Here is a 26,430-nt window from a genome sequence, read left to right on the forward strand (position 1 = left end):
TAGGAACAAAAGTGGCCTGGGTTGCTTTGGTACACTAAATTTCAAAAGTAAGCATCTGACGTGTATGAAAAGTAAAGCTTGCAGTTTGTGTATTTATCAGTTATGCTTATGTTAGTGAGATAATGCAGAATCTGTACAAAACTTGAGGGTTTTTCAGAGAGCAATAGAAATATGCATACCATAGACCATAATGGTTTAAATAAAGTAACTTTCCTTTTTTCCAGTTCATGGATAATAATTTATTTTTTAGAAGTAAGCAGATTTTTTAAAAAGTAGTGCCCTCTTTTGTATATGGGTAAATACTCATTTGCAGTTGTCCTAATTATATAAAGAACAAATCAGTTCTATCACTGTCTTAAAAGTAGACTTTCATTAACACTACATATATTTACATTTGACATTATAATGAAGAATCCTGTCTTCAACACATCTAGTAGGGAAGACAGCACTGTTAGTGTTACAGAGCCTGAGGAGATTATAGAGCATATTTCTACAAACAAACCATGCAGCACAGTATGTCTTTTTGGAGCTGGTTTGGTATAATTTGCTATTAATCTCAAGAACAGGACAGTTGAGTTAAAAAACTGAAACTGTGCAGATTCTAATAGTACATTTTAATACTCTCTACTCCATTTGCATTCAAGCTGGAACAATCTAGATCACAGTGCTGGCAAAACTAAATTATTACACTGTAGTATAACATTTATTGCAGAGAAATATTCCTGAAAGGTTAAAATTATGTGACTTATGTGGAAGGCAAGCAAAGATCTATACTCAGGTCTCAGTCTGACATATAGCTTCAACCCATTGGGAATTTTTATTGTTGCTTACAGTTTACTTCAGGTTTAATGTTTCATTCTGAGAACAACTTCAAGGCATTTACATTGGACACTATTTTGTTTTTAATAGCATTTCATTAATTTCTTCAGAATTGATATGCTTGTCGCTACACTCTGATTTTTTCAATGTCCTCTGAGCTGATTCTTTCAGTGCATCATCCTTCTCACACTTTATTTTACATGTTTCAATGCATTTTCCTCCCTTCCCTTCCCATTTCTAAAATCCTTGGAATTTGTAAACTAAGTTGATATTCTTTGTTCTCAGTTCAACTAATATTAGTGTGAATATACATAATTTTTTCAGTCAGTGCAACTGACAACAGTCTATGACAATGGAAATTCTAAACTGAAATGGAAAATTGACACTTATGAGGTTCCAGTAGAAAAACACAAGAACAGCAGATGATAAAGATAGTAGACTTTGGAATCAGATGTTCCTTTATTGACTAAAATAGAAGAAAGGGCTGAAAGAAAAGGGGCAATTTAAGAGATATGCAGGAGACCCAACCAGGTTCCCAAGTCAAAAAAGTCATATTGTCACAGGATAAGAAATAAATAAATAATGAAACCAATGGATAAGATTTCAAAACTAGAAGACGAAAGTGGTGGAGAGGGTAGCCAACAACTCAGAAAAAAGTGGAGCATAGTGTGAAACTAGAAATATAGATAATCAAGTTTGGCAAATCCAGATTGAATATTAAGAAACTAAAGAGGATATTCATTGTAGACCTAGACTCTGATACCCATAGTTAGGAAAATGCTCAGTGCTACTGTCCTGTCAGACTGGATATAAATATCCAAAATATTAATTATTTAAAAATAGTTGAGAGTAACTTTGACACAAGCATCTCCACAGCATAATGCTCCATTAAAGTGTCTCTGTAAAGCAGTGTTTCAGGAGATCCACTGCATATGCTGTGGACTGTACTTTATAACAAATAATTCAGTTCATATGATCACATAAAGCTAATTTGTGGCCTACATGTTTCAATATTGGTAGAACAAGTTTATCTAAAATAGATGCCAATCAACTCATTTCTTATAATATACTGTATATTCTAGGCTAACAGCTCATACTGCTACATTACAAATACACAATGTACATTTCAAAATATAATGACATGTAGAAAAAAAGGCAATATGATTGGAATAGTGAATGAATACTTGTATTAATTTTTCAAAGTGATTTTGTTTTCTGGGTCTCAGTCATACCAGTTTTTCAACTTGCACATTTGAATTTTCTGCAATGAATAAGATATTTCCTTAATAATATACATTATATTTCAGGCTCACTTTTATGCCCCAAGCACCATTTTTATAGATGAAATAGATTCACTGTGTTCACAACGTGGTACAGATTCAGAACATGAAGCTTCCCGAAGATTTAAGGCAGAACTGTTGATTCAAATGGATGGTCTTAATTCTAACAGGTATGAATACCATATTTACTTCAAATGGTAAAGAAACATCCATTAATTAAGTTATATGGACAAGTGTTGCCTGTGTGAATGAAGATATAAGTTGGTTGACACTGCAATCAGTGTTTGAGTAGAGTCTGAGAAAAGAAAAAGGTTAGGGTACAGGCACATTGGAAGATTAATAATGCATAGATTGTGAAACATATGTAGTACCTAAGCCATTGTTGTGAATTCCAGATGAGCTGACAGTGTGAAAATTTTGCACATAAAATGCAATAAACAGTTTTGAAACATGGACACTCACACACACACACACACACACACACACACACACACACACACACAGAGAGAGAGAGAGAGAGAGAGAGAGAGAGAGAGAGAGAGAGAGAGAGAGATAAAAAAAATGTAACTGTTTGTTATTGTGTCATTCCTCAGCATACTGTTTTGGCACTAAATAGATTCCTGTCCTCATCTGAGACTTTTTTTAACTGATAAACTCTCAGATGACATGATTCAGGGTGCCGATTTCTTGATACTCTCAAGAATCTGTTGAGTGTTGATGTATTTTTAGTAAATACAAGGGATATTAAATATAGCCTATATTTTCCCAGGGAGTGTATTGGATTTTTGGGTGTCCCAGCTGTTATGCACTCTTGGTCACTACAACTGCTACTCTATAAATTAAAGATTATCTGACCAGATTTTTTTCCTTGAAACAAAAAGTGCTTCATTCTGTCACAGAAAAGGCCAAACTACTCCACTGGTGTTTAAAACTCAAAATAAGAACAAGTTTGAAAACACTCTGAAAAATAACAGACTGTGCACTGCACATGTCCACTATTTTTTAGTTAGTTAGCTGAGTTTGCTAGTGAGTGTAACCCCAGAAAACGAATTCTTTCAGGAAATCAGCAGATTTTATCCCAGGTTTTTCTTTTGTCATAATAGAAATGTCTTCCTTGGGTGTTAATTGATTCAGTTCTTAATGGGCACTTGTAATACTTGTAGCATAACAAATCCAAAAATTAAACACAAATCAGCAAGCTTCATTTAAAGTTATAAGTTTACTCTTTTGTGAAACATTCCATGAGTCACAATATGCTCAACTGCGAATGTTGTTCTCAGGCTTGCGATGAGTTATTACTGTTTGTAGACAGCTGGAAACAGATCTGACAACTGTTAGATGACTGGAGCTGCACCAAACAGGTGTACTTGGAGGGCTACAGAGAAACATGTACCAAAGATACCAATGATACCTCGAATACAATCCTCCCCTGTTTCCTCTACAGCAAGTACAGGATCTATCACTACTCGCCATTGTGGATGGTGTGGTAGGTCTCAGGGCCCTGTACAGAGGAGACAGGGACCAGAGAGAACTCAAGGTTTTACAGCCACCCACCCCACCCCCAACCAATGAATTCAAGGTTCTGTCTTTCACTGAAACTGAAACTGAGCCAGTAAGACTCATTTCACTTATTTGGGAATCTGCTGTGTCCCATGTCAAGGGGAGAAAATTTAAAAGAATATGGGGTCTATTAAGCACTGACACTTATAAAATACAGGAATACTTGTACCCTTAGAAAAATGTCAGCAAAGGATGGGAAGGATCACCACACGCACTCCACACGTATGCCCATTCAACATTCTGAGGAGGCCGTTCCAGCACCCATTGAGGGAACAGACAACTGTGTATTGTGGAGCATATTTGAACAAACAGTGCTTGTCAGGCAAGCTTCAAAATCATACTTGAATCCTTCCACGACTGGAAGGAAAGGCTGAAAAGAATAGCCATTTTCACAGACATAAATTCTGCAGCATTTCCCCTGGTTCTCAGTTGAGAAGGCGGCTTGAATCACTTTGACTTTGGAGGTTCTGCAACAAGTCAGGCTACAAATTCTTAGAATTGCACCATAGAGTAGAGAAATCTAGGGTCTGTCTAGATGTGTCGGGTGTGCACTACACATCAGAAGCTGTTACCAAGACAGTTGATGGTTTGTGGGGTGCACAAAAGATTTTTTTTATGTTACCTGACTCTTCATGCTGTCTGAGTTATGACACCTGTAAAAGCATCAGTGTAAGGTCAAAATTAATGCACTCCCCTTGCCACCTTCCCCCTATCCACCCAAAAAAGTATAGAAGTCCTAGTTATCAGTATCAATTGCTGAAGCACTTGCAACAAAGCACCAGGGTTAATAGCACTCCTAAAAAGCAGAAATGCTGAACTCCAGGAGTACTATCCCAATTTAATGCTTGCACCACTGCCAAGATTGGTGATATAGATATTAGGGTCACTACTATTAAGAAAAAATTTAAACCGCTAAGACTGAATGAAGTTCCATGACCTGATAGAATTCCTATTAGATTCTATACAGAATTTGTGGCTGAGTTAGTGCCCCTCGTAAAAATATTATATACCATAGATCTCTCAAACAAAAAAAACTGTGTCCAGTAGTTGGCAGAAAGCACAGCTCTCACCCATCTACAAGGAGGATAGCAAAAGTTATCTACAAAACTACTGTCCAATATCATTGACATGCATCATTATAGAAACTTAGAACATATTTTGAGTTCAGACATAACTAGGACTTCAAACAAAATCACCTCTTGCAAGGCAACCAGCATGGATTAAAAAGTATTGTTCATGCAAACCCAACTCACACTTTTCTCACATGAAATCTGGAAAGTTACAGAGCAAAGCAGTCAAGCAGATGCATTATTTCTTGAATTTTGAAAAGCATTTGACTCAGTACCTCACCTAAACTTCTTATCAAAAGTATGATTCTGTGGGATATCAATTGAAATTTATGACTTACTGAGGATTTCATGGTGGAGAGGATGAAGCATGTTATCTTGGCTAGAGGGCCATCAACAAATGTAAAAGTATCTTCAGGCAACCCATAGGTAGGTTTCTTGGGATGCTTGCTGTTCACGTTGCATATTAATGACCTATCAGACAATACTCATAATAACCTCAAACACTAACCATTGTGGCCGAGCGGTTCTAGGTACTTCAGTCTAGAAGCGCGCGGCTGCTTCAGTCACAGGTTCGAATCCTGCCTTGGGCATGGATGTGTGTGATGTCCTTAGGTTAGTTAGGTTTAAGTTCAAATGGTTCAAATGGCTCTGAGCACTATGGGACTTAACATCTGAGGTCATCAGTCCCCTAGAACTTAGAACTACTTAAACCTAATTAACCTAAGGACATCACACACATCCATGCCCAAGGCAGGAGATTCAAACCTGCGACCGTAGCAGTCGCGCGGTTCCGGACTGAAGCGCCTAGAACCGCTCAGCCACCGTGGGCGGCTAGGTTTAAGTAGTTCTAACTCTAGATGACTGATGACCTTTGATGTTAAGTCCCATAGTGCTCAGAGCCATTTCTTTTATCCTCAAACTTTTCACAGATGCATTTATGTGTAATGAAGAACTGCCTGAAAAAATTGCACAGTTACTGAGATAAATCTTAATAAGATTTAAAAGTGGTGTAAGGATTCACATCTTGCTTTAAATTTTCAGAAATATAAAATTGTGCATTTCTCAAAATGAAAAAAGTCGTATCCATCAACTTCAATAACAATCAGTCACAACTCGAATCAGTCAACTTGTACAAATACAAGGTTGTAACAATTTGTAGTTATATTACATGGAGAAATTGCCTAAGCATAGTTGTAGATAAAGTAAGTGGCAGACTTTGTCTCATTGGTAGTACACTAAGAATACATAATCTGTTTACAAAGGAGGTTGCTTACAAAACACTCAAGCTATGCAGTAGTTCTATAATGCTCTTCCATGGGTCTAATAAATCTGTGACCATTTGTGCTGTCCTTGGTGTAAGGACAGTATGAATGGTCGCAGATTTGTCAGATCCACAGAAGAATTGTTAATGGTACAATGTTAATGATATCTTAAAGAAGCAACACTGATTATCTTTGATTTGTGTTATCTACCATTTTTAAATGCTTTCGCATTTTCTGTTTATTCTGTGTTTGTATTGTTGTCTGCCATTAGTTGTAAGCTGTTACACATTGCAATAAACTCTGCACAAACGGGCTTATTTTCGTGGTTCATTTACTGTTCCTGATCACAGGTTATGGTTCTAGGTGCATTAGTCGGTTTTCAGTGTAGTGGCAGAGAGTTGTTTCCTGGTGTCATGCGTAACAGCAAAACTTTTGATGTCACCGGCATAGTGTTGGCGTGGCACAATGGAACAATCTACACATCAATTTCATTAATATTGTCTGCAGGGGACAATTAGGTGGTGTAGAAATTCCAAATGGATGTGATATTAAGAGGAAAAGACCTTTTAGATACTGCCAATAGCATTGTTACTCAGTCACCACAGGAGAGAGAAGCAGAAGTAAAAATATGGCAGGAAAAGGACACAAAAACACAGGAGTTTATTGTGACCTGGATGGAGTTAGCACCACTCACTCATCAGCTGGCATGTGGACAAAACTGAGACTGTGTATGAAAAAGAGTCCACAGTATTTACCTACTTCAGCAAAAGTGTTTCTTGCTCCAGTTTGATGATGACGCAGTGGTTACCATTGTGTCGAAAATACAAAAAAATCAACACAATATTGAAGCAAGTGGGAGAACCACTTTCAGATAAAATGATCATAAGAAAAGTGGTAATGTCATTGCAAGGGCGATATAAACATTTCTGTTCAGCATGGGAGTCCATATTCTTTGAGAAGGATATGTTTAATGACTTAATTTCAAGATTGCTCATTGAGGAAGAGAGAAATAATCAGTGCAATCAGCCGGAGGTAGCTTTAGTCAGTCTAAGCAGGCAATAAAAAATTACCTGTTATGCTTGTGGTAAGATGAGCTACTACGCAAAGGACAGGAAAAGTAAAGCAAATATAGAACTATGACATTGCAATTATTGTAAGAAAAGATGTCATTTGAAGTCAGATTGCAGGCTGTTGAAATCAAAGGAAGGCAAAAAGGCTCAGAATGTAAATGCCTTTATGTGTATGAATCAAGGAGTTGACATAGAAAATTATTGGATGAGGTGCTAGCGAGCATATGTGCTGAGAACTGTTTAAAAACTGGACAGTGTGCAAAGCTCAATGAAAGTTACTGTGGGTGACAGTAAACTTCTTGATGTGACTGAGCATGGTACTGTGGAACTGTATGCATGGATCAGAGTTAAATTTATCAAAACAGTACTTAGTGGAGTGCTTTTTGTTCCTGAACTGAAATTCAATCTGTTTTCTGTAAGAACTGTGTTACACAAAGATATGTGTTTAGTTTCAAACAAGGAACAATGTGAATTCTTGAAGAGTAAAGGCGAAGTTTGTGCATTATTCAAACATGTCAACAAAATGTATCATCCATTGTTTTCACTAAATGGAACACAGTCACAACTGTCAATGGTTTCTTTTATGCATGTGGATGAAACACACACTGTGGTTGACAGTAATAACATGTCAATTTGTCTATATATATTGAAAACTTGAGTGTCTGGCACAAATAATTGTAACATCAGAGCATTCCTCGACTTGCGCCATAGGGTGGTGGGGTTTCGGGTTCTGCTGGATAGGTCAGGAGTCCACTACACGCAACAAGTGGCTACACGGGTAGCAGGGGTTGTGTGGCGTGGGCTGGGCGGTTTTTTAGGTTAGATGGCCTTGGGCAAGTACAGAAAGGGCAACAGCCTCAACGGGTGCGGGGCAAAGTCAGGACATGCGGGGACCAAGCAGCAATCGGTATTGTAATTGTCAACTGTCGAAGCTGCGTTGGTAAAGTACCGGAACTTCAAGCGCTGATAGAAAGCACTGAAGCTGAAATCGTTATAGGTACAGAAAGCTGGCTTAAGCCAGAGATAAATTCTACCGAAATTTTTACAAAGGTACAGACGGTGTTTAGAAAGGATAGATTGCATGCAACCGGTGGTGGAGTGTTCGTCGCTGTTAGTAGTAGTTTATCCAGTAGTGAAGTAGAAGTGGATAGTTCCTGTGAATTATTATGGGTGGAGGTTACACTAAACAACCGAACTAGGTTAATAATTGGCTCCTTTTACCGACCTCCCGACTCAGCAGCATTACTGGCAGAACAACTGAGAGAAAATTTGGAATACATTTCACATAAATTTTCTCAGCATGTTATAGTCTTAGGTGGAGATTTCAATTTACCAGATATAGACTGGGACACTCAGATGTTTAGGACGGGTGGTAGGGACAGAGCATCGAGTGACATTATACTGAGTGCACTATCCGAAAATTACCTCGAGCAATTAAACAGAGAACCGACTCGTGGAGATAACATCTTGGACCTACTGATAACAAACAGACCCGAACTTTTCGACTCTGTATGTACAGAACAGGGAATCAGTGATCATAAGGCCGTTGCAGCATCCCTGAATATGGAAGTTAATAGGAATATAAAAAAAGGGAGGAAGGTTTATCTGTTTAGCAAGTGTAATAGCAGGCAGATTTCAGACTACCTAACAGATCAAAACGAAAATTTCTGTTCCGACACTGACAATGTTGAGTGTTTATGGAAAAAGTTCAAGGCAATCGTAAAATGCGTTTTAGACAGGTACGTGCCGAGTAAAACTGTGAGGGACGGGAAAAACCCACCGTGGTACAACAACAAAGTTAGGAAACTACTGCGAAAGCAAAGAGAGCTCCACTCCAAGTTTAAACGCAGCCAAAACCTCTCAGACAAACAGAAGCTAAACGATGTCAAAGTTAGCGTAAGGAGGGCTATGCGTGAAGCGTTCATTGAATTCGAAAGTAAAATTCTATGTACCGACTTGACAGAAAATCCTAGGAAGTTCTGGTCTTACGTTAAATCAGTAAGTGGCTCGAAACAGCATATCCAGACACTACGGGATGATGATGGCATTGAAACAGAGGATGACACGCGTAAAGCTGAAATACTAAACACCTTTTTCCAAAGCTGTTTCACAGAGGAAGACCGCACTGCAGTTCCTTCTCTAAATCCTCGCACAAACGAAAAAATGGCTGACATCGAAATAAGTGTCCAAGGAATAGAAAAGCAACTGGAATCACTCAATAGAGGAAAGTCCACTGGACCTGACGGGATACCAATTCGATTCTACACAGAGTACGCGAAAGAACTTGCCCCTCTTCTAACAGCCGTGTACCGCAAGTCTCTAGAGGAACGGAGGGTTCCAAATGATTGGAAAAGAGCACAGATAGTCCCAGTCTTCAAGAAGGGTCGTCGAGCAGATGCGCAAAACTATAGACCTATATCTCTTACGTCAATCTGTTGTAGAATTTTAGAACATGTTTTTTGCTCGCGTATCATGTCATTTCTGGAAACCCAGAATCTACTATGTAGGAATCAACATGGATTCCGGAAACAGCGATCGTGTGAGACCCAACTCGCCTTATTTGTTCATGAGACCCAGAAAATATTAGATACAGGCTCCCAGGTAGATGCTATTTTTCTTGACTTCTGGAAGGCGTTCGATGCAGTTCCGCACGGTCACCTGATAAACAAAGTAAGAGCCTACGGAATATCAGACCAGCTGTGTGGCTGGATTGAAGAGTTTTTAGCAAACAGAACACAGCATGTTGTTATCAATGGAGAGACGTCTACAGACGTTAAAGTAACCTCTGGCGTGCCACAGGGGAGTGTTATGGGACCATTGCTTTTCACAATATATATAAATGACTTAGTAGATAGTGTCAGAAGTTCCATGAGGCTTTTCGCGGATGATGCTGTAGTATACAGAGAAGTTGCTGCATTAGAAAATTGTAGCGAAATACAGGAAGATCTGCAGTGGATAGGCACTTGGTGCAGGGAGTGGCAACTGACCCTTAACATAGACAAATGTAATGTATTGCGAATACATAGAAAGAAGGATCCTTTATTGTATGATTATATGATAGCGGAACGAACACTGGTAGCAGTTACTTCTGTAAAATATCTGGGAGTATGCGTACGGAACGATTTGAAGTGGAATGATCATATAAAATTAATTGTTGGTAAGGCGGGTACCAGGTTGAGATTCATTGGGAGAGTGCTTAGAAAATGTAGTCCATCAACAAAGGAGGTGGCTTACAAAACACTCGTTCGACCTATACTTGAGTATTGCTCATCAGTGTGGGATCCGTACCAGGTCGGGTTGACGGAGGAGATAGAGAAGATCCAAAGAAGAGCGGCGCGTTTCGTCACCGGGTTATTTGGTAACCATGATAGCGTTACGGAGATGTTTAATAAACTCAAGTGGCAGACTCTGCAAGAGAGGCGCTCTGCATCACGGTGTAGCTTGCTCGCCAGGTTTCGAGAGGGTGCGTTTCTGGATGAGGTATCGAATATATTGCTTCCCCCTACTTATACCTCCCGAGGAGATCACGAATGTAAAATTAGAGAGATTAGAGCGCGCACGGAGGCTTTCAGACAGTCGTTCTTCCCGCGAACCATACGCGACTGGAACAGGAAAGGGAGGTAATGACAGTGGCACGTAAAGTGCCCTCCGCCACACACCGTTGGGTGGCTTGCGGAGTATCAATGTAGATGTAGATGTAGATGAAAGAGTTTTTATCATATAAAGGAGTGAGATTCATTGAAAACATTTGTAAAGAATGTTTAGTATGTAAACAACATCACTTGCTTTCCCTGTCAGTTCCTCTGGAGCTAATTCCTCACTCGAACTGATTCGTGCAGATGTCTGTGGACCCATGGAGATGCATTAGCTTGGAGGAGCTGGTTCAAATGGCTCTGAGCACTATGCAACTTAACATCTGAGGTCATCAGTCCCCTAGAACATAGAACTACCTAAATCTAACTAACCTAACGACATCACACACATCCATGCCCGAGGCAGGATTCAAACCTGCGACTGTAGCAGTCACGTGGTTCCGGACTGATGCACCTAGAACTGCTTGGCCACTGCGGCCGGCTTCTTGGAGGAGCAAGATATTTTTTGCATTTGAAGGATGACAACTGTGGTTAACACAAAGTATTTTTTATGAAACAGGAGAATAAAGTAAAATGTTTGATTAGGAATTTTATGCAAACACTGAGAGAGAAAATGGTCAGAAAATTAAAGTTCTAAGGGGTCATAATGGACTGGAGTTTATGAGTACTGACTTAGGTACATTTTTGAGTGAAAATGGCATAGCCCATCAAAGATGTGTTGTGTACAGTCCACAGAAAAATGGAAAAGCTGAAAGGGAACTGCACACCTTGGTTAAAGCTGCTCATTCAATGATTTCAGGAATTCCCAAACATTTCTGGGCTGAAGCAGTTAACATGGTGGCTTATTTATTAAATCAAACTGGTCCAAGCCCTATAGAAAGTAAAACTCCTTTTGAAACTTTTTATGTTAGAGAATTGCCCTTAGCAGATTTGAAAATATTTGAAACTCATATGTCTGTCCCCATACCCAAGGAAAAGTGACTGAAACTAGGCCCCAAAAACAAGATAGATTTATTTGTGGGTTGTGATAATGATGTGAAGGGCTACAGAATATTTATACCTCCCACAAAGAGAACTGAGATGCAGCAAGACATTATTTTTTGCCACCAGCAGTATCCAAAAGGAAGAAGAAAGCTGATGTTCATGTGAAATAGTCAGATACTATTCATTGTGATAAAAAGAACATAGATGAAGCTTCAGATTTAGAGGAATGGAAAGAAGAAATGATGACTGATGTTGTGGAAGAAAATAAAAGTCAGCCTAGAGGAGAACAAGAAATCAGTGAAGACAGTAAAAACAGAAATTTTTTTAGAGGATGCAGAGGACAAGAACACATACAATCTTAGATCCAGGAGGAAAATTCAACACCCAAATCAATTGGAGGATTATGTGTCAGGCCTGTTGACAGCAGTGATTGACAAAGACCCCAGCACCTATGCTGAAGCAATGTCTTGCAGTGAAGCTAAAAATTGGAAAATGCTATAGCAAGAGAGCTGCAAGCCCTAGAAGAAAACATCACATGAGATTATGTATGTAAGCCAAATTAATGTGATGTTATTGACAGAAAGTGGGTTTTTAGGCAAAAAAAGGGATGAAAAGGGTAATGTTGTTTCTCACAAAGCTTGTCTTGTAGCAAAGGTTTCCAACAAAGCTTGTCTTGTGACTCTTCAAGCTTTCCTGGCGGATGTGTTGTAAATAGTCTTAGACAATTTACAAAGCTTGTCTTATTTAGAGGTATACAGTGCAGTAGCAAAACTGGTTTCATTGAAATTTCTTCTCGTTAATTTTAATGAGAATAACTTTTCCATCTATCAACTGGATGTCTTTAGTGCATTTCTCTATGGAGAGATAGTTGGAGACTACTGGTTATTGCAGTAAAATTAATGGCAAAGTTTGTAAACATACAAAAGCTCTGTATGGTTTAAAGAACTTACAAATAACTGTGCCTGATGTTACATTTTATTCTGTCATGCTAAAAAAGTACTTCAATTATTCTTAATTTTACTTTATTTTCAACATGATTATTTTAAACCATTTTGTGATACTTAAAATCACAAAATACCTGTAATTATTCTGTACACTTACAATTAGAAAATAGCTTTAAACTGACGAGTCACCGGTCTTTGCTACTGTGGAAATCGTTCCTTTAAAGGAATTGTGTGCATCAAATATAAAACTGCTTCATTTCTCTTGTGCAAATGTGAATTCGAAATGGAAGATATGGTTGTGCATGGAAGATGAGCTAGGACTAAATTTTAATAACAAAGATGGTACTTACGTTTTTTATCAGTATGCTCATTGATGAAGTTAAAGATTTAAGAAGTAAAATCGACGAACTCCGTTGACAGAAGCTACAAAATGATGGCGAAATATGCAGAGACAAAAAAATTGGCGCTAAATTATGCAAAAACCAATTCCCTGCAAAGAAAGCCTTTACGAGAACTGAACAATATATTACGACTAAAAAAACATTTAAAGCTGTGAAAAGAATTGCAAATGATTCTTCCTTAATTATTACAATAAGCAACAGGTTTCTAGCACTTCAAAAAGGATAAAATCATTAACAACAAAGTACCTGTACTGAAAATACGGTATTAATTTTACAACTGAAGCAAACAAAATAAATAACAAGAAATATTCACACAACAGAAACAGCAATGGCATAAGCAGCAGTCACAGTTGGAGTCAGTCCATTCATCCTATTATGTGGGTGTAATAATGTGTTGTGATAATGTAACTGGCCAGAAAATGTATAGGCCTAGGTAAAATGCTATCAGTTTACAAAGGTGACTGCTTCCAAGACACTTGTGTGTTCCACAGCAGACTATTGTTGAAGTGTGTGGAAACCATACTAATCAGGACTTATAGGGGATACTGAACTTATACAAGTGGTCACATGTTTGTTTGACTCAAAGGAGACCATCGAAAATGCTGAAAAACTTGAATTGGCAGATGCTTTAAAATGGACACCAAGTATCCTGTGAAAGCCTATTTACAAAGTTTCAAGAACTGCCTAAAAAATTCACTCATATACCAACTGCAAATACAAAATTAGTTTAATTGGAATGTACACAAAGTCATTCTTCCCACACTGCATATGCAAATTAACTGGGAAGAAACTGTAGTGTGTGATACTGTGAGAAGTACCCTCTGTCATGCATGTCACAGTAGTTGGCAGAGTGTGTGTGTGTAGATGTATATTTTTTGGACAATTCCATTTATACCATAGAAGAGTTGAATAGACAATATTTATCAGAATTTTGAGACACATCTGGTTACTGTGGTTATGCAAGCCTATCCAGTTATGTCTCCAAGAGTGACCCAAAGCCTCAGTATGATTGCTATTCCCCTTGTATTTCTTCTGAACATTACAACAAGAGATTCTTCCAAGGCATACGTGGTAGCAGCATCACAGGGGTAATGGACATTGTACCCTATACCACCAACCCAAGGATGTTAACATCCATGAAAACATTGAAAAGCACGAAACAGATTCATTAATCAAGTTACTACTGTATTATTATTTATGAGTCTAATTTAAATCCAGGTTCAAGTTCTAGTATGTTACAATTTTTCTGTTGTCACAATAGAAAAATGATTTTGCAGGAACTGAGTTAATTAACTGATTTCATTTTTTAATTTCAATGTTTCTGTGGAAATATATTATGTATTAATAAATATAGGTTAAAACCAATAAGTAAACAGTGTGCATCTTTTGTGAAATAAAAGATAATTGTAGGGCAATGACTGAAAAAATTAGTTATTTTTCTGTCTTTTATTATACCAGACAATAATCACTGATTGTGTTTATACAATTATTGATTTCAAGTGTGATCTACAGCCATCTCTAAATCAGTATTGGAGCACAAGAAGCTTTTTTACACAGTAATGCAAATGTAGCATACTTTGTTACATGTAATTCTCTTTGACCATGTGATCAAACTAACAAGAAGAATTGTCACTACAAAATGTGCACTGTAACCTTTTACACTGTGCTAGGAGTAATGGAGAGGATTATACCTACTCCCCTGCTTCCTGCATCCCCCATGTAAAATGCCAAGTTACATTGCACATATATTAAATAAAGCCTCCAAGCACACAAAAACTTCACTTTTACCTTGCATATAATTCTTCCAGTGATAACAAATATTAATCTTCTGATCAGGGTACAGCTGAAGATCAAATATGAATACATAACAATCTTTAAATCAGGTCTTAAAGGGCATTATAGCCATAGTGCAGTAAATATCATACCTGTCCATTTGTCTTTTCATGTGTCTGCACGTGCATCAAGTCTATGAGCATTTCTTAGGTGTGTGTGTGTGTGTGTGTGTGTGTGTGTAATTCCTCCATCATACAGAAATAACAAAAGTGCTCTCAAAAATTTTTCAGTTCAGATAACAAGGTGATAATGGTACTAGCAGCAACCAACCATCCATGGAACATTGATGAGGCATTTCGCCGAAGATTTGAGAAAAGGATATATGTTCCTCTTCCAAACGGTAAATCTGCATTCATAATTCATCATAATAATGGTATTCATACAGCTGTGTATTTGATTCACAGGGGTGTACTTAAATCCAAATCATTGAGCTATGACACACAGTATTGTTACACATACTCTAGCATCACTTGATGGAAAGATATTAACTTTCTCCTTATTATATTCCTAAAATCAATACACATATACACTCAGATCTACATATAATGTACAACTGTGCATGTACATGCAATATCAGTAACTGAAAATCCAGGAATAGAGATAGTATGTATGTAGGATAGAACACTGCCCACCAAATAGAAGCAATTCTGAACAGTAGGTAATTGCTTATAAAAGACGAAAATGCTTTATTTTTGGAGAATGTCCTTTATTAGGACTACCAATGCAAATGCTCAACTCAGCACAGGCTCTTGTATTGCAATGCTGTTTATCTAAATGAGGTCAGCAATGATGTCAAATGGGATAAGTGTTGGGGGAACAGAGATATATGTAGAGTGAGGAGATGGATGAATAGTACAGTAGGTGGGGTGGGGGGGGGTTATGAAGGATAGTGCTGGGATGGAACATGTAACTGTTTTGCAAGGTCAAGTTAGGGATAGGTGTGCCAGGATGAAAACAGAGAGGAAAATGGGAGAGTACTGGGGTAACAATACAAACTCGTAGATACATATAGGAGATATCGAAAGGTTCAAAGTTATGAGTAAGGATGGAGTAGTAGATAGAGCAAACAGGAAAAGTAAGAGCATGTTATGGGAACAATCGGTGAAATTAGTTGATAACATGAAGGGAGAAGAGAAGGAGGACAAGTGTGGCACAAGAGTTAGCAAATATTGAAATCTTGACTGGAATGAACGATATGTAGAAGGGAGATTTCCCACCCACAACATTCAGAAAAACTTAAGGCTGTTGGCAAGAATCCAAGTAGCATGGCTTGTAAAACAAATGCTGAGGACAACCACTTGCATAGCATGCTAAGCAGTCATGGTTTGACAATTTCTGTTCATGTGAGTGGATAGTTTAGTGCTCATATCTACATAGAATGCTGCATAGTACTTTCAACATACTTATATGCTGTGACTGCTTCCATGTGTGGCTCTAGTTGTGATGAGTGATGCCAGTGATAGAATTGGTCTAGGAATGGTTGGCAGATGTATAGGACAGGTCTTGCATCTGGGTCTTATACAGGAATATCACCCAGGGGTCAAGGGATTGAAAACAAGATGGCCATAAGGACACACAAAGATACTGCATAATTTTGGTGGACAACTGAATAGGGGTAGAGGAGTTCTGTTTAAGTCAGGGTTGGAAGGGTTGATATACTCTGTTGATGCTTCAGTATGATCCTCAGTACCCTAGGAAAAGAATTGCTTGTCACTGAAAATTTGGTATCCACTGGTTGCCAGTCTGTATGGGGGAGGGAGGTGAGACCTTTTTTATGTAAGACGGGTAGCAGCTGCAGAGTGGATGTACTTCTGGTGAGTGATGGGTTTAATTTAAATTGTCTGAAAGTGGCCATCAGTGAAGTGAAGGTGGCTCTAGGGGCCAAGGAGGACAATATAAAACAGGTGGTAGATCGGTGTTAAGATTTTGAATGAATGACAGTGGGATGTCTTCAATGGGTCTCTAAATCATAAATATGTCATCAGTAAATCAGAACTAACTAAGGGTTTCAGGACTGTGAGTGATTAGAAAGGATTCCTCATGAAGGCTCTTGAACAGGTTGACACAGATCATGTAGATGTAATATGATTTTCCAAACATCCTTTGACCATTGATACAGGAATGCTGAATATGGGCAGAAATAACTGCAGATCAAGCATGGAGAAAGGAGGAGATGCCAGTTACATTAAGAAGGCATGAAACTATAAAAACACTGATACCCATATACTTTACAGTGATCAGTGTTTTAAAACCTATGCTGCAAAAGTAGATTTTCTTGGAAAGTTAATAATAATAATAACATACAGGACTCCATCTGTTAATTTTGAATTATTTATGAAATATTGATGCATTATTAAACTTCTTGACTTCCAAGCAAAATAAGGTAATATTATGTGGAAATATAATTTTTCAGAGAACACCTGTTCTAGAGCTTTACTTAAGTTCCTTGCCATTTTATGTGATCGAGCTCCTTTATGCAATTTGCAACAAGAGTTATGGGAATGAGCACTACTGCTACTGACCACATTTTTATAGATGCATTGAGATTACAAAGTGCTATTGAAATTCCCATAGTTAATGGCCTCTCAGAATATTATAGTCAATTGCTGATGTTTAATATCAGAGTGCACCACATAAATAAAAATGATTGGAAAATACAAGGGTGATAAATGGACAAGAAATTGTCAGATAGAAACTGGAAAGATGTGTACAACATTCCTGGTGTTAATGAAAAACGTAATGTATTCTGTAACATTGTAATAGGCTACTAATAGAAACTGCATTCCTAAGAAATTAAAATATGGAAGCAGATTAAATGCATCTGAACCTTGGGTTACATATGTAATCAGAATATCATGCAGAACTACGAGAAAACTCTACTAGTCATCAAGGGACATGGATGATGATAGGATTAAAGCCCATTTCAAACTGTGCTGTAAAAGTCCAAGTAAAGTCATCTGAGTGTCAAATGGTATGTATTATCAATAAAAAAATAAGCTCCTTAAAGAACAAGATAAGAATTGTTTGGAACCCACCAAAAAAATGAGACAGGAGAAAAGAATCCAGAAAATGGAGAAATTTCTTTAAAAAATGAGGAATTCTGCATAAATTTATTTGGCCAATAACAGTTAGATTAGGTTTGAAAATTTCCATAGACTACTTTCCAGAACAAGTTACATAAAATTCAGCATCCTCCTACACTTCCAAAATAAGTTTCCAAATTTTATTAATTCTCTTACAAATAAATGGTCAAGTGGTTATGAAGAAATCAAAAGTAAAATAATGAAATGTTGTTCAGCTGAGCTTACAATTAGTAATATATTGGCTTATTTATGCAACAAATCTTTTACTAGAGAGACAAGCGTTCTGTTTTCTGCAACTTCACAAAAAAGGGGGCAAGACACTATTCCAAATTACCAACCTGTCTTATTATTGCCAGTATTTTCAAAAAAAAAATTTAGAAGATCATATAAGTTGTAAACACTTTTGTTTGTTTATTTATTTGTCCATCTTCAAGCATCTCCATGCAAAGGATGCCTAGACATTTGTAAGCACACTCTATTTTATTTAGTTGAGTTGTATGTATTTCTATTTTTAATGTTTGACAAGAATTATCTTGGTGTACAGGTTGCCTTAGGCTATTCCTTCTATAATTTACTTTTATATGCAAGAGGTAACTGCATATGAAGAGAAATAAACTGTTGATATATTTATCTGTGTGGAATAAGGCCTATAAGGTATTTTAGTCATGGAAATTCCAGATGTGCACCTGTTGGTCTTGTTCAAACAGATGCTCCCCCCCTCCCCCCCCCCCCCCCTTTCTCTCCCTCTCAATTTTTCTCTCGTCTTTTTTTTCTTCCTCAGGGAGAATCACCCTAAAATCAATACCTTATTTTAAATGAAAGTGGAAGATATCATAATAGGAACTCAGTGATAGTTGTTTAAAAACATATGTGCATTGTTTCCCCAACAAATAAATAACAAGTGATAGAATTATAGATATACCGTCCGTGTGACTATTTGAAGTAAATTTAGTCTCGAAATGTATGCCAAGGAGTTCAGCAGATGTGCACTCATTTCAGCATAGGATTAACTGAAAATAATGTTCAGTCTTTTCCTTGGTATACAATATACTAGAATCAGTAAAATAGAAGCTACTACCATTGGGAAATTTTGTGACTTAGCTAAGGGAACCATGGTATTCCCAAGGAAATGCTTAAATATTATGAAGTAGTAGACACAGCAGGTTCCTGGTTTTTATCTTATGTGAATGACAGAAAGCAATGTGTATTCCTGGTTTTTATCTTATGTGAATGAAAGAAAGCAATGTGTATCTGTTGCCTGTCAGTCACTTAACAATAGGCATTCAGAATTAGAACCAATCAGACATGGTGTACTGTAAGGTTCAAGTTTGGGTCCTCTGTTGTTTCTGATCTACCAGTACATAAACAATCCTTCATTTGCAGTTTCAAAAAGTACAAATTTTATTATTTTCTGTAGATGATATAAGTGTAGAAATAAGAGGTAATATCAATTTCCTAAGTGAAAAGGCAGCTGTTGAAAGATTAGAAAACGTCAGCAGTTGTTTTAACACAAATGCAATGCAATGTAATGATATTTGTGCTATGTTGAGTACATTCAGTTCAGTACATCTCATATAATTCTACAAGCTACAGAAATAGTCTACTGAAACAATGAAGTACAAGAAATAGAAAGTGTTCACTGTTTTGGATCACAGTTTTAATTGGAGAACTGTGGCCTGGAATTATTTTAGTGCATTAGTTCGGCTATGTTTCAATTCCTACTGCCATATGTAATTTAAAAATGAAGAAACTAGTTTTTTCTGCACATTTTCATTCAATAATGAGTTATGGGATCATTTTATGGGGATGCTCTACTTGTATGAGCAATATTATTTTCAGATGATGGTAGTGTGTTATAAGAATTATGTATGGTGTTATAAGTGCTCCTTCAATAAGGCTGCTTTTGTTTTTATATACATCATTTCCTTCTCTGATTATGACACAGTTTACATCACTTTTTACTGCAGTTTCACGGTTTTTCAGCACTTCTTGTAATCGAGCTCCAGGCTTTCAAATTCTATTCACTTTATATTCTGACTTAATATCAGGTAGGACTGTGGCTAGTCCCCTACCATGACTCATTGATAGTACGTATGTTTCTTCTTTCTTATTCACTGTCTGGTTCTCTGCACTGCATTTAATTTCATCATTTGTTGCACTAATACAATTTTTACTTCTAATAGTACTGTACATGGTGGTAATGAGTTTCCATTGGCAGTTTTTTGGTCAATAGATTTTTCTGAGCAGTTTCCTCTGACACTGAATTTTTTTTCGACTTTTTTGGGCTGCCTGCACTTCGAACCCTGTACTCGCTCATTAGTGGAACACAAGAAACGTTTGTTCTTAACACAGGATGAGAGAATTTCTTACGTCTAATATATATAGTACACATTCTTGTTTGCAGCTTTGCATCTCTGTGGGAATGTCCACAACTGCATCAAATTTTTCAACATACTGTCTGGCTTTACTCAACTTGTTTTGCAGCCCTTCCCCCACAATTACTTCAAGTCTGGTGTATTACTTTACTGTATCTTATTTAGACCTATTCAGTTGTCTGTACAACCTTTAGGGCCTACTGCTTGTTAAATCTGGACCAGTAAAAATACAATACAATACAGCACAATGAAACTGGTGGTATGCTAAGTGAACAGATGTGCTAAATAAAACATACCGGTAGTTCATAATGTGTTGTAAGAAAGACATGAACGCTTTGTCCCTTAGAAAGCAGTTTCTATTAGAAGTATATATAATTCCTAGCAGTTGTGTTCATAATGACAACAGATGGGGCCCTGTCCCATTGTTTGTTTTTCTGTCTAAAAAATTTTTTTTGGCCAAATTACATACAGTGTGCCACCTATAACCCACTTTGTAACCTTTCCCAGAAAGTTTGGATAGTCACTACTACCTCCCAATACATGTTTTCTACATGATAGTCATAGTGGACAAATTGGTGCACAGTGAAACTAAGAAATACACTATAATTACAACACAAGAACATAAGCTGACCAGCTTGTGCGCTGCTGAAACTAAGTGTTGTCCAGTGCATACAACAATATCATGCGACCATTCATGAAATTTTATGTCATAACAATGCGTTATTCATAAATGATTGTTGTCAAGATAGGACTATTACACTGAGGTGACAAAAGTCAGTGGATAGCAGTACTCATGTCCAGATGGTAGTAGTATTGCATACACAAAGTACGAAAGGGCAGTGCATTGGCTAAGCTGTCATTTGTACTACGCTAATTGATGTGAAAATGTTTCTGATGTGATTATGATCGCACAAAAGGAATTAACAGGCTTTTAACGTGGAATGGTGGTTGGAGCTAGAAGCGTTGGACATTCCATTTTGTAAATCGTTATATAATCCAACATTCCGAGGTTCAAAGTGTCACGAGTGTGCTGACAATACCAAATTTCAGGCAACCCCTCTCACCATGGACAACGCAGTGGCCGATGGCATCCACTTAATGACTGAGGGCAGTGACGTTAGCGTAGGGTTGTCAGTGCTAACAGATGAGCAACACTATGTGAAATAACCACAGGAATCAATCTATGATGTATAAAGAACATATTCATTGGGACAGTGTGGTGAAATATGGCATTAGTGGGCTATGGCAGCCAATTAGACCCTAGAAGTCTGGAAGACCATGGCCTGGTCCGATGATTCCCGATTTCAGCCGGCAAGAGCTGATAGTAGCGTTTGAATGTGGTGCAGACCCCATGAAGCCATGGATCCAAGTTGTCAACAAGGTGCTGTGCAAGTTGGTGGTGGTTCCATAATGGTGTGGGCTGTGCTTGCATGGAACAGACTGGGTTCTCTGGTCCAACTAAACCAATCATTGACTGATAATGGCTAAGTGTGGCTAGTTCGAGACCATTTGCAGCCATTCATGGACTTTACATTCCCAAACAATGATGGAATTTTTGAGGGTGACAATGCACCATGTTACTGGGCCACATTTTTTTGCGATTGGGTTGAAGAACATTCTGGACAATTCAGGTGAATGATTTGACCACCCAGATGACATGAGTCCCATTGAATTTTTATAGGATACAGTCAAGAGATCAGTTCGTGCACAAAATCCTGCATTGGCAACACTTTCGCAAATATGGACAGCTGTAGTGGCAGCATGGCTCAGTATTTCTGCAGGGGACTTCCAATGACGTGTTGAGGCTATCCCATGTCAAGTTGCTGCACTACACCAGGCCAAAGGAAGTCTGGTATAATATTAGGTAGTATCTCATGACTTTTGTCACCTCAGTATATGTTGTTGAAGAGCAACATGGCTGCTGTATCTCATGGTGTTTTTATGCAATATATTTCCAAGATTCTCTCTGGGCAGGCAATTAAAAAATTAAGCGCTAAAACATGTGCAATAGAGGTATTACAAGAAACATTATCAGACTTAAATTTAATACATGTTGCCTCTCGTATGGTGTAATGCCATTCTGTGCAAAACTTAAACTACATAGTGTTTCAACTGTTGCTCCCGAGATCAAACATTGTTTTCAAATAGCTTTGTCCTTTGAGGACGGCCCAGTGGCTGAAATGCGTAAGAAGTGATTAAAACATTATTTGTAGTCAAAACAGAAGAATTGTATTATACAAGCTCTGTCACGGCAACATCTTACATGAGTCAGTGTTATGAGAGTTTTATCCCCTGGTAAAGAAAATTTTCTACCGTTATTACTCAGACCCTGTCCTGCCAAATTTGTAAATTTAGTGAGAGAAGAAAGACTCAGAACACACCTGTCTGCTTCCTTAATCCCAATTTTCTCATTGTTACGACATTCACATGAAATATGAGCACCAACTAAGAGAGACTGGGAAGCAGATGGAGATGATCCAAGTCATTTGTCTTTTACGTTATTCACAGTTTGGATAGGATAGTGAGACACGAAAGACAGGTGTGGCTAGACATGTGGTGGTTTGACAGGTGACACAGCTCGATGCATCAGGAGTGCCAACACAGATGCGCGTAGTCCGTAAGGAGTTAGCATGTGGAGCTGTCTGTCTGAGCAGCAGACCATACATCAACCCCTGCTACTGGAACAGTATATGAGTGCCATGAAATGACCCAGCTGTCATAAGGGCACCAAGTAACCTGAGGGGTTATTGTCGACATCTACACTATATTCTGCAAGCACCCTCATCGTGTTTGGTGGAGGGTACTTCGTGTACCAGTGACACTTCCCTCTTTTTCTCTTGCAGTTACAAATGGTTCGTAGGAAGAACATTTGCTGGTTTGCCTCCATGTTGCCTCAAATCTTTCTGATTTTATCTTCATGGTCTTTTCATGAGCTAAACATAGGAGGAAGCACTATATTGGTTGACTCTTCAAGGAACATGCACTTTTGGAATTTTAACAGTAAACTACACTGTGATCCAAAATTACTCTCTCGCAGTCCCTGTGACTGTTGGCTGAGCATCTCTGACACTTTCAAGCTTACTAAATGAACGTGTAACTAAATTATCTGCTTTTCTTTGGATCTTTTCTGTTTCCTGTATTAGTCCTGTTTGTCACACATCTCAGACTAATGACAATGCGTGTTCTTTGCAGTGGTTTGCAAAGTACAGATATAGATGTTTAGATTAACTCAAGTGTTGGTCAAACGAGTGTTTTGTAAGTCAACTTCTTTATCGATGGACTACATTTCCTAAGAATTCCTCTAATGGGTCTGTCTGGCATCTGCCGTACCCAAGAGTAGCTGTATGCAGCAGTTCTACTTCAGATTGCTCCCTACGCATATCGCTTTCCAGTGATTGTTCTGCATTTGTGTAATCATACAATAATGGGTCTTTCTATGTATTCGCAATATGTTACATTTGTTTATGTACAAGGCCTAGCGCCGATCCTCTGCAGTTCCTCCTGCAATTTTGCTACAGTTTTCTAGCTTTATGACTTCTCTGTCTATAACAGCATCATCCACGATCAACCTAACAGAACCTCCGACGTTATCTTCTAGGTCGTTTATATATACTGTGAGAAGTAATGGTCCTATAACACTTCCTTGCGTTGCGTCCAAAGTTACTTTTATGTGTGTAGATTTCTCGTCAGTGAGAATGACATGATGTATTCTGTTTCCTAGAAACTTGTCACTACAGTCACGCAATTGCTGTGATATTCCGTATGATCATATTTTGTTCACTAAGCGGCATTACGGAATTCTGTCAAACGCCTTCAGGAAGTCAAGGAACACGGCATCACTTGTGCGCCTCCATCTACTACTTTCTGGGTCTCGTGGACGAACAGAGCGAGCTGGGTTTCACATTATAGCTGTTTCATTCCTACAGACAGGAGATTGTCGGTCTCCAGAGATGTCATAATACGCGAGCATAAATTCTACAACAGACCGGCGTCAGAGATATAGGCCTATAGTTGTGTGTATTTGTTCGACGACCTTTCTTGAAAACGGGAGTGACTTGTGTTTTTTATTTATTTCAATCATTAGGAACGCTTTGTTTCTCTAAAGACCTACGGTAGACTGCTAGAAGAGGGCAAGTTCGTTTGCATACTCTATGTAGAATCGAATTGGTATTCCTTTAGGTCCATTGGTCTTTCTTCTGTTTAGTAATTCCAGTAGACTTTCTATCCCATGGTCACTTATTTCGACATCTGTCATTTTGTGCCACGCTTTAAAGAAGGAACTACAGTGCTCTTTCCCTCTGTGAAACAATTTTAGAAAAAGTCATTTCCGCCTTTTCTGTGTCATCCTCCGTTTCATTCTCATTACGCTCACAGTGTATCTGAACAAAAATTCTTAGGATTTTCTGTCAAATCGGTCAACAGAATTTTACATTCAGATTCATTGAACTCTTCATTCATGGCCCTCCTGTGCTGATTTTGGGTTCGTCTAGTTTTTGTTTGTGTGTGAGGCTTTTGCTGGTTTTAAATTTGCAGTCAAACTCTCTTTGTTTTCGTAACAGCTTTCTAACGTGGTTGTCGAACTTTGGCTGGACTTTTCCATCCCTCACAACTTTGCTCGGCATGTACAAGTCTAAAGCCTAGGCCTATTGTACAACAGTGGCGGCTCGTGACTGGGAAGTTAGGTGAAGAGCTATCAGGAAAGAAAACTATACCTAGATTCATACAAGCTTATCTAAATAATTGAATTTGTTTCTTTGTTGTACTCCAAACCAATTCTTGGATCCTTTAAGGGTGGCCGGCCGGAGTGACCGTGCGGTTCTAGGCGCTACAGTCTGGAGCCGAGCTGCCGCTACGGTCGCAGGTTCGAATCCTGCCTCGGGCATGGATGTGTGTGATGTCCTTAGGTTAGTTAGGTTTAAGTAGTTCTAAGTTCTAGGCGACTGATGACCTCAGAATTTAAGTCGCATAGTGCTCAGAGCCATTTGAACCATTTTGAACTTAAAGGGTGCAAACTTGTCGGTGATGTCTTCATAGAATGCTGTGTTTATATTAACTGCAGTAGAAGTTCCTTCTGAATTGAAATATTCGCTAAAGAAGAAAGTCTTTCTTCTGAAACTGCATTCTTCGTGTACGTTTTTATACGCTTCAGACAACGAAAGCGTGTTTCCGTAGATGCCGTAGTAGAAGAGATGGACAGAATGAAGGAGAACGCTTTATAAGTAGCCGGGAAAATATCCTTAGCCTCGTTAAGCATTTATAATATCCTTCCTGTGGGAATCTTTCTCATTGCCATACAAAATAATAAAATACATACTGCATCATCAGCGGGGTTCAGATTTAATACATATACCACCAAATGCATTATGCGTGCTCCACACACACAACAAACTCTGCTTTACAGCCTTGAGCTGGAATCAGCCGGGAATAAAATTCCCATCTACATCACTGCATGCCGCCTCCACAGAAAACCTCAAGAAGGTGACATCTTAGTTGCTATAGTAACCATACGATCACGCTCGACCTGACCTGTGGCTCCATCCACGAGGTTGAGCTCCAGGAAAGGAAGGCCGCTCCGGTTCGCCTGGTCCGAATCGTGTGCTTGCTGCTAGAAGAGAATTCCACACAGTATAAAACATGGAAATGCATTTGAAGTGATAACCAGCATACGTGGTAAAATAAATAAACTTTTTTAAAGTGTGGCAACGGTTGCGGATGCAGGGGGGGGGGGGGGGTTAAAGGGCTCAAGGTTCCCCCCTCCCCCCCCCCCCCCCACACACACACAAAAAAGCATCTGGGTCTACCCAGTTACAATACTTCGTATTGTCCTTCTTTCTTAGTACAATTTTCACTACTTATCCTAACGTAATCGATTTTAAGTAGGTATAATATGTTATCAACTTTTAAATTACTTAAGAAGCTGTTTACACAACGAGTCTTTAATTCGCACGCTACTCATTGGCGATGCACCAACAGCGACGCCCAACTGCTACCGCCGCAGACCCGCCCGCGACGGGGTCCCGCGTGGTACTAGAGAGAGTAGTGTGCAGTTAAACAATGAGTGGTTTTCTTCCTTTTTTTTTTTAACAGGGGAAGAAGGGGCCGAATCGCGCGAAAATGAACCAATATTAATCGAAAACAATGCCAGCTACTTCTTAT

At 38.4% G+C, this 26,430-nt stretch overlaps 1 protein-coding gene across 1 annotated transcript in view; it reads left to right on the forward strand.

The window, feature by feature from the left end:
* The window catches only part of LOC124555595 (katanin p60 ATPase-containing subunit A-like 1), a 170,899-nt gene that overhangs the window by 121,596 nt on the left and 22,873 nt on the right, over positions 1-26,430 (forward strand). Inside the window, exons 6-7 of the mRNA XM_047129560.1 lie at positions 2,127-2,269; positions 15,047-15,156. Coding sequence (XP_046985516.1) covers positions 2,127-2,269; positions 15,047-15,156 — 253 coding nt within the window. The remainder of the gene's footprint in view (positions 1-2,126; positions 2,270-15,046; positions 15,157-26,430) is intronic.

Source organism: Schistocerca americana, chromosome X (assembly GCF_021461395.2).
Source record: "Schistocerca americana isolate TAMUIC-IGC-003095 chromosome X, iqSchAmer2.1, whole genome shotgun sequence".
Lineage (NCBI taxonomy): Eukaryota > Metazoa > Arthropoda > Insecta > Orthoptera > Acrididae > Schistocerca > Schistocerca americana.